Here is a 9714-nt window from a genome sequence, read left to right on the forward strand (position 1 = left end):
ACCACAATAAGATAAAATTGAATATAAAACTCAAGAATATAAACTTCCGCTTTACCCCTACATGAAACAAACCAACAACACGCATATTTTCAACCGAGGAAAGGGCACGAAGATCGGAGTGTCTGAAGAAGTACTGGGAGGACCGCAAAGCCCGAACAATCCCTTCAAAGAGACCTGAACGATGGACTGAATAAAGTGATCCTATGCAGTCATAAAAGAAGAAGAAAATATTTCATGCTTCGAGAGACTGAAAAAGTTGAACCGAGTTGACAATGAAAGAAGAATGACTTGACAAAAAGTACATTTATAAAATGCTAAACTAAAAGCCTCAGAAAATGTGATCATTATTGTTGAATGCAAACAAACATGGAAGATAGATGAAGCAAATTTAATCATAAATTAATTTTACTTACCATTCTTACAATCACAGTAAACAAACAAAGCTGAACTCTTCATGAATCCCCACATCCAAACACCCCAAGGAAATAGGGAGAGCAAACACACACACACACAAGTGCAACACACATTTTGAAATCAATCTTCTTTCTCCCTTCAGATCAACACATCGTAGCAAAAGTCACTCTACATTCCATCCTGATTTTTGCTCATAATGGTCATCAGTGCCTCATATCCTGGTGTAGATAGTAAGAGCAGCTAGAGCCTTAATTCCTTAATGAAAGGGAGCTCTCGTTAAGGCATAGGCTATGTATGAATTTTGATAAACAAAGAAATCTTTTTAAGAACTTCTCTAGCTTAGCAAGATGCCTGCACTTACGTTCTCTAGCCTATATGAGGCCACTAGAGCAACTTTTGGATGAAAGAGTGTAATCACTTCCAGTGAGAGAGTTCTAACATGTTACTCATTACTCTTACAGCAGCATTCACTCTCGCATGGACATGGATTGTGATAACGTTCCCTGGTATCAGTCGCGTGACCACCAGATACTTGAAGTGTGAGGCAGACAAGAGGGGATTTGCATTTATAGCAAATAACTTCACATTTGCCTCCTTTTATAAAAGTTACTATCACTGCCCTAGCCTCGTTGATGAGCAATTCCTTTAGTTCTGCCCATTTAGTCACTCTGAAGGCTTGCTGAAGATCACCTTGGCTGCCTGAAACCAACACCATGTCATATGCATTCATGTAGAACATTTTCTGGTGTTATTCTGACATCTGCTGTGGCTGCAGTAAACAGAATGGGGCTCAATGGATCCCTCTGAAGTACTCCTTTAGTCTACTGTATGGGACTAGATCTTATGTTGGCACAGATTTCCATAAATTTTCTGCTGAGTATATTCCTTTTAGCCTGACTAGGCAATATTCTTCTCTCATTACCATACATATTACAAACAGTTTCACACCTGGCAATAACTGTCCTCCTTTTTTCGATCACATTTAGTTGGAAGAGCTAGAGACCACACGAGACATATTCTAAGGCACAATAGAAATGCGTTTAGATGTAGTTTATATACGTCTGGACATGCCATAGTCCATAATCATTTTCTGTACAGCTAAGGAGGTGTAGGCCTACTTGTAGCCTATTCATAAGGCTGAATTCTTGAAAATTTTACCATGCATACCAATCTCGAACTGAAGTATTTCTGTTTAGTTTCAAAGTGGTACTTACAGCAATCTCCCTACAGGCCGACATTGACAGCCCAGTTCCTTCAATTTGTTTCAAGGCATAATCCTTGGTGTCTGATCTGAAATAATAATAAAAGTATTTTCATGAGCACAAGCACATTCAGTAACTATTGTAGATCAATTCGTTGGGTCATCATACAAGTAAACAAGGTGTAAAATCCCGACACTGGTGTTATGAAGATACTGCAGTAATAAGTGCACGTGAAAATGCATGTTTTATGAACGTAAGAATTCTTTCTCGAGAAAAAGCAATCTAGAAAATAGTTTATTAGTACGATAATTTACTGTAAGATTAACTAACGAAATTATTAACACGAAAATTATCACTTACCCGTCTTTACGCCGCGCTTTGTAAACATGACCATACGTTCCTCTTCCTACTTTACACCCCTCATAATCAAATAAATCTTCTACTTTGGCACGCTCGTTTGCTGTTTTCAATTTGAATTCGTAGTCCATCATACAGATAAAGGAAAAGGAACAACCTCCTTAACAACTATCTCGAGACTCGAATACCTCTTGACCTGTCAAAAGTTAACGCAATAGTCCGCTCCGCAAATTATTTGATTTTATGTTTCCTTTCTGAAGTTCCCAGCAGAGAGCATAAATATCAGCCTGACGGTGTATGCAATTGTTCATTGACTCCCCTGTAAATAAATAAAAATTACCGAGAGCGGTATATTTATACATTGCATTTAAAGGTTATTCTTTGAAGTATATTTAACATTTCTCAAGATAGACACGTTATCTTTTCTTCTTTTATTGTCATAAATATTAATTTTATTTCAAACTTGGAGGATTCATAAATATATAAAATCACATTTTTTTTTTTACAATAAAGATGCGCACACTGCAAAACAAGGAACAATAGATCTTCGGAAGAAAGACTTTCTCTTATATATGATCCTTGAGAAAGACATTGCAATATGGCGCTCTGATAGGTAGTATTGGCGGAGGTGCATTTTTGTACCACTGTATAAGATTTTTTCTCTGATTTTGCTGTTGTAAATGCAGCATTAAGATGACATTTTGATAATCACTTTTATAGAAACGTATTGTTTTCAGAAATTGTGATGGGTTCTTCGTCCTCTCTTAGCTGCACGTGATTTAAGGTTAAGAAGATCCAGACGGTTGTAAACATGTCAGTTAATATCCTGAGGAAGAATTTACTTACAAGGAAACTAACATCTTATTCAAGTGTGTTTAACACTGTTGTTCGCTTTTCGTCCGCAGATGATACAAAGGAAAAGAAACCTTTTCGAATACCTTGGCATCAGCAAGAAGGAGAATGGTACAGTGCTTTCAAATTATTTGCTCCTGAGAAGGGAATGAAACCTGATATAGTTAGGTTCTTACAGACACCAATCGATTTACGCCCGCAAAAAATTCGTAAATGGTGGCTTAAAAGAAAGGAATTAAAAGCAATAATGAACCAAGGATTTATTCCAGAACGCCATGAAATTTTGGGGAATGATTTGGCAGCAGCTCATTTCATTGTGTATCGTAATGGATCTATCAAATTCTGTGGTAGAACTGATTGGGTGAAACAGAACGAAGAAGAAGAGTATGACCTTCCTGAGAAATATGTTCCAGATTTGTATGTGGAAGCCATAGATGCTTCTAATATGCCTATTTACTATGAAGGTCTTCGTAATTTGTATGGACTGAAGCACTTGAAATGGTTGAGTTTTAACAGTTGTCCGTATTTTGATGACTGGTGTATGGATCGTATAAGTGGTGAATATATGGAGACTTTAGAATACTTGGACATTAGTAATTGTCGTAATGTGACAGAGCGTGGACTTTGTGCGTTATATAGGTTTCAGAAGCTACAGACTTTGAAAGTGCATAACTTAGCTAACTCTAAAACCTTTCAGTTAGTTTGTCTTTTACTTGAGGATATTATGCCAAACCTTAAAATAGATGGAGTAGAATACATGAAACTAGAAGAAAATGTATAAATGATTGTCGGTTTATATTGCTTAGTTATGTTTAGCCTCAAAACTGATCAACAGTTGTGAGAAAATTATGTTGTTTAAATAAGTAAATAATGATTAGGCCCTACACTGTATCATTCTTATTGTAGTGTGTTGCTTCATAAAGATTCCTTAGAACAGTTTTAAAGTCAGCAATGTCTTGTATGCTGAGTTATATTCTCTGTGATTTATTCTGAAGTGATAATGTTAATTTGAATTCTTAAGAACTTTGCTAAAGCATAAGCTATTTATGCTCGCCCCTGTGATAGTACTATCTATTCTTCACTTCAATACTTCTGGTGCTGCTTCCATACCTGGTGCGCAGACTTAAGGATGATAAAACTCCTATAAACATTATGTACAATGATACCTTAAGTAGCAGAAAGGAAACCCACCTTCCCGCCCCAAGAAGTATTAACACTTATATAGCAAAATTAAAACCGAGACTGTGTAAATCATCTGAATGCGACCATGTGCTGTGTTCCTGTTGGCCGGCCAATGTTTACGATGTGTTCCTATTCTCCGGACAAGCTTCGTATTGTCTCCGACGGAGCTCACATCACGTGTAATAAAGGGTTGCCATATTCGCTAAAAGTAAGAGAACCATATCCAGACCAATAGTTTTGTCATTAACCTATCCAGACCAATGGTTTTGTCACTAACCTATCCAGACCAATTGTTTTGTCACCAACCTACTGTAACGTATCCAGACCAATGGTGGTGTCACCCGGGATACGAGAGGCTTGAGGGCCGCTTCACAGCTCTAACCTGGGAGCTTACGCCCCCAGACCAATGGTCTAGTCACTAGCCGGACCTAACCAATCCAGACCAATGGTTTTGTCACTCCCCAGACCTAACCCATCCAGCTCAATGGTCTTGTCACTCCCCAGACCTAACCAATCCAGCCCAATAGTCTTGTCACTAAGAATGCATAAGTTGGCAAGCCCGCTCTGTATTACGTGATTTCGCCCAAGCCGCGCCATGTTGTATCTCACTTTTTTACAATTTGCTTTACGCCACACCGAGATAGATAGGTCTTATGGCAACTATGGGAGAGGAAAAGCCTAGGAGTGGGAAGGAAGCAGCCGTGGCCTTAATTAAGGTACAGCCCCAGCATTTGCCTGGTGTGAAAATGGGAAACCACTGAAAACCATCTTCTGGGCTGCCGACAGTGGGATTTGAACCCACTATCTCCCGATTACTGGATATTGGCCGCACTTAAGCGACTGCAATTTGCAAAAAGTAATGACATTTATGCAAACATTGGGTTTTCTAATAATGGAAGGTTCATTTTTCAGGGGTAACTTTAGACGGATACCACAAATAAATCACACAGCATTACAGTGGAACTTATCTTGAATCATGTCGGGAGCTAAATTTTATTTTGAGTTATCGAAATCGCAAGACATAGAGAATACACTTTTTGAGCATGTATAGCACATCCCATAAAACAGGGTAACTTAGGACATAATGCAGGTCTTCCTTTTTTTTTTTTCCTCATCTCGGATTCATCATAGTGAAAGGTACTTTTAGTTTTGCCGTGTTGCTAACAACACGACTACTGAATTTACATCACGTCCTGTTATATTCTGTTGTTATTAATGTTTTGGAGGTAAAGAAGGATCCAGCACTGTTTCTGCTGTTGAAAGATATATCAAATATAATCTCCCCAATATAGCTTAGAATGATTTGCTTTATGCTACAGATATATTTAAAATAAATTTGCAAAAGTTTTTTTTTTTTTTTGCTTTACGTTCGCACTGACACAGATAGGTCTTACGGCGACGATGGGATAGGAAAGGCCTAGGAATGGGAAGAAAGCGGCCGTGGCCTTAATTAAGGTTCAGCCCCAGCGTTTGCCTGGTGTAAAAATGGGAAACCACGGAAAACCATCTTCTGGGCTGCCGACAGTGGGATTTGAACCCACTATCTCCCGATTACTGGATACTGGCCGCACTTAAGCGACTGCAATTTGCAAAAAGTAATGACATTTATGCAAACATTGGGTTTTCTAATAATGGAGGTTCATTTTTCAGGGGTATCTTTAGACGGATACCACAAATAAATCACACAGCATTAAAGCTTTTTGAAGTTTGTTTTACTCATTGCAGTGTTGTTAATTACCAAGTTAGCAGATAATTTTGTGTGAACTCTGTTTTCCTGCACTTCTGGACCAGCTTATGTCCAGACTACATGAAGGAGGACGAGATTCTAGAAATTTAAAATCCGGAATACATCCTCTTGATGAAGAGTGTGTGCTCAAGCTGATGCCAGGAAAGAGGACTGGTAATGGTACCACAGACCTTCAAAGTTCTGTTTCCTCTGCTATGGTAGACATTCTTGAAAAGTTGCATTGTGAGACTCCAACAAGGAGAATGACAGAAAGAAAATTAACGTCCAGCTTGGAAAATGTACTACCAGTGAGGATTGCTACCACCAGTAAGTCTGCCAAGAATAGAAGATTGTCACCTCCACCAAGTGTTGCAAGCAAAGATACTCAGCCTAAACAACACTCTCATATATCCACCCTGAAAACATTCTCTATTAACCCTTACCTTGATTTATTGTGTGTGGCTTCTCCATTCATAATTATCAAGCTTATGATTTTTATGCATTCATTTTAAAAAAAATTCATAGTTAACTTTCCTGGCCTCTTTTTCTATACTAGAGAGTGTGTACAGATGGTATGTGTTTTATACCCATGTCCAATGTTACCTCATGTTACGGGGTAAGATTAGACACTAATAAAATAAATTATTTGTAATTTGATGAAGATAATAACATTAGGAGTAAGTTAAGATCATGTTGAAGGTAATACAGCAATTTTTCTCCCTGTGGAGTGAGCAGTTTTAGTATTGTAGTTGAATCATAATTATGTATCATATGTATCGTATGTATAAACTGAATACATTATTTTTAACAGTATTTAAAAATATACAGACTGATTCTATTTTACGGCAACAGTTTTAGCGTATTATAACTCATATTATAGTAACTTTTTAGAAGACAGGATACAGTACATACAGTAGTGATACAAGAAACATACCTCAGTTAACACCTTTGGAAAAAAAATCTGTTAGTCTCTTCTATTTGTTAATGTTAACCTTTTCTCCCATCAAGTTGAAATTTCTCGTCAATACCACGCAGCCAAGATTAGTAAATGGAGCTTGTCATCCACGACTTCAGGGAGTTGATTTCGTACGTGAACGGTAATTAATTCAAACCCAAGAAACAGTGAGGCTTCGCTGATTTTCCAATCATTAGAAGTTTTAGTTCCTCTGTTCTTGTCATATTAGCTCCCAGCATCATTGTAAACCTTTCCTTTACCGGGCGAGTTGGCCGTGCGGTTAGGAACGCGCAGCTGTGAGCTCGCATCCAGGAGATAGTAGGTTCGAATCCCATTGTCGGCAGCCCTGAAGATGGTTTTCCGTGGTTTCCCATTTTCATACCAAGCAAATGCTGGGGCTGTACCTTAATTAAGGCCACGGCCACTTCCTTCCCATTCCTAGGCCTTTCCTGTCCCATCGTCGCCATAAGACCTATCTGTGTCGATGCAACGTAAAGCAAAATAGAAACAATAAAAATCTTTCCTTTCCGGGAGATAGTGAGCTTGAATCCCACTGTCGGCAGCCCTGAAGACTGTTTTCCGTGGTTTCCCATTTTCACACCAGGCAAATGCTGGAGCTGTACCTTAATTAAGGCCACGGCCGCTTCCTTCCAACTCCTAGGCATTTTTCTATCCCATCGTCGCCATAAGTCCTATCTGTGTCGGTGCGACTTAAAGCCACTAGCAAAAAATAACTTTCCTTACTTGTTAACAATTCCTCACAAACTACAAATGCTGTGTTGCACAGTTAATGTTGCATAAAATTCGAGTTACATAGTATTTTTTGCGTCAAGGGAGGAAATATTTGCTTTGAGAAATCAAGAAATTTGTGTAACCAAATTTCGAGCAATAGCGCAATAAATATGCATGACGGCCAGGAAATTTAAGTTACTTCGAGATACTGAAAATTCGAGTCATTGGGGTTCGAGATATCGAGGTTCGACTGTATGTCTAAAATTATATGAAATAATGAAAACTGAGTAAAAGTAATAACAAATGTCAACTGAACTGGCAAAAGAATTCCAGAAAATCATACAGTGTGTGTGTTTTTGTGTTTTGTACAAAAATTAAGGTCAGAGAAAATCGGGCTTGTCCATTAGAGCCAAAAATAATCTAACCTGTAAAGAGTTCTATGACCTGAGTCTGAAAAGTTCGGTGAATGGTTTCATGAAATAATTACAACGTAAATTACACACAAAACTCCTTTACTGGCCTTCGAAGTAATCTCCGTTAGCTACAACACACTTTTGACATTGGCTGTAAAGCTGCTGGAAGCTGGTAGCAAACGCTTCTTTTGGAATCTCCCAGAGAACCCTTGTCACACATTGTTGGATACCTATATTTATGTCCAATAAATTTTTCTTATATTATTATTGAGATTCTTTCAATACGGATAATAAAATGATTTTCATTACTTGTAACCTACTACACTGTCGAACCGGTGGCCTATCGGCTAATTTAAGATGGGGGTACAAAAAAAATTGCCAGCGCCAAATACGGAGGGTGTGGAAGAACAATCACCTGGCGTTCAGCGAGAAACTGGGTCATGCGGATCATGGTGTGTGGATGGGCATTGTCGTGGAGGAGCTTTCACTGTCCACTCCGGTACAGTTCAGGCCAAACCTGTCTGATGTGTTGCAGTAGCCGTTTCAAAACTCCCTTGTAGAATTCCGCGTTGACAGATGTACCCTGGGGTACAAATTCATGATGAATGACAACATTGCTGTTGAAAAAGCCGATCAGCATTGCCTTAATCTTGGACTTTGGGGCCGACTTTTCTTGGGAGGTGGAGAAGACGCTGAACACCACGCCATTGACTGTCTCTTGGTCTCCGGATCATACTGGTAGCACCACGACTCATCTCCTCTAATGATGGTTTTCAACACCTCCGGATATTGGTCATAAACGTCAATGAAATCTCCCAACATTTCCATCCGAGTTTGCTTCTGCTCGTCTCTCAGGTTGTGCGGTACAAACCGGGCAAAAATGTTCTGCTTTTTCAAATGTTCGTGAACAGTGGTCCTTACACTGTCCTTGCCTATACCCACTTTATCTGCTATCATTCGTAAGGACAGTCGCCGATCATTCACAAGCATCTGTCGCACTCGTTCGATGTTGTCTGGAGATGTGCTTGTGGTTGATCGACCCGAATGCGCCTCGTCCTCAGCACCTTCTTTTCCATCTCGAAAGTGTTTAAACCAGTCTTAAATCCACTTTTTTACTCACTGCTTGAGCAGCGTGATAAACTTGCACTAACATTGTGTGTGTTTCCATTGCCGTTTTGCCTAGGTGGAAGCAAAACTTCATGTTAACGCATTGCTCCGTTTTGCACTCCATTGTGCAATGACACGAGTCCTCACACTGACTCCGTGCGATGTGTTGCAGCGTTCAACTTCGTTTAACTGTGTTGAGTTGACCGATAGGGGGCACTTGGTGTCATGTCTCGCAATGCGTATGCGCGAGCACATCGTCAGAACTAGCCCAGTGTACAAACTAGGCGACCATTCACCGAAATTTTCAGACACAGGTTGTATATTCAATCACTGATATCTGAGTACTGTCTTCTGATTCAAGAGTACTCGCTGCTTCTCTAAGTTTGAATTCCAAATGCATGCGCTGTCCGCTGCTTGAAACCAATTTTACAGGCCCTGGACATAGGTGATTGCGCGAATGCCAACCTAGGTTGCATACTGAGCTAAGTGCATTATTTCAGATATTTAACCACAGATAGCGTTAAAATGCAGTCTGAGTTTTGACTGATTCCTGATTCCTTAAAGATGTAGGTTGCTGCCACTCAAGTTTGAAAACCAAAGGTATCTTTTTTCCTTTTCAGAAATGTAGGCGAAGGACATAACGCACTGACGTGCACAAGATATCTCGGTCGGTTAATAATTGCAATCATCCTATCTCAGGTGTACTTATTAATTTGAAATTAACTGCATGCAGTGTATAATGAGAAATATGCAAAGGACAGTGTTCCATGTACA

General features: G+C 39.3%; 2 protein-coding genes across 2 annotated transcripts in view; one reads left to right on the top strand and one right to left on the bottom strand.

Annotated features, from left to right (window-relative positions):
• Cdk8 (cyclin-dependent kinase 8) overlaps positions 1-2234 on the bottom strand; it is a 164503-nt gene extending 162269 nt beyond the window's left edge. Inside the window, exons 1-2 of the mRNA XM_067138108.2 lie at positions 1977-2234; positions 1629-1704 (exon numbers count right to left, since the gene is read on the bottom strand). Of these exons, the coding sequence (XP_066994209.1) occupies positions 1629-1704; positions 1977-2107 (207 nt within the window). The 5' untranslated portion in view covers positions 2108-2234. The remainder of the gene's footprint in view (positions 1-1628; positions 1705-1976) is intronic.
• Positions 2235-2534: 300 nt separating this feature from the next.
• On the top strand, positions 2535-6546 carry LOC136880465 (distal membrane-arm assembly complex protein 2). The gene is made up of 2 exons (XM_067153303.2): positions 2535-2586; positions 2711-6546. The coding sequence occupies exon 2, from the start codon at positions 2785-2787 to the stop codon at positions 3604-3606; it is 822 nt and encodes a 273-aa protein (XP_067009404.2). The 5' UTR covers positions 2535-2586; positions 2711-2784; the 3' UTR covers positions 3607-6546.
• Positions 6547-9714: the final 3168 nt, after the last annotated feature.

Source organism: Anabrus simplex, chromosome 1, assembly GCF_040414725.1.
Source record: "Anabrus simplex isolate iqAnaSimp1 chromosome 1, ASM4041472v1, whole genome shotgun sequence".
Lineage (NCBI taxonomy): Eukaryota > Metazoa > Arthropoda > Insecta > Orthoptera > Tettigoniidae > Anabrus > Anabrus simplex.

Coding starts and splice junctions, on each gene's coding strand:
- LOC136880465 (XM_067153303.2), top strand. CDS start 2,785: ATGTCAGTTAATATCCTGAGGAAGAATTTACTTACAAGGAAACTAACA.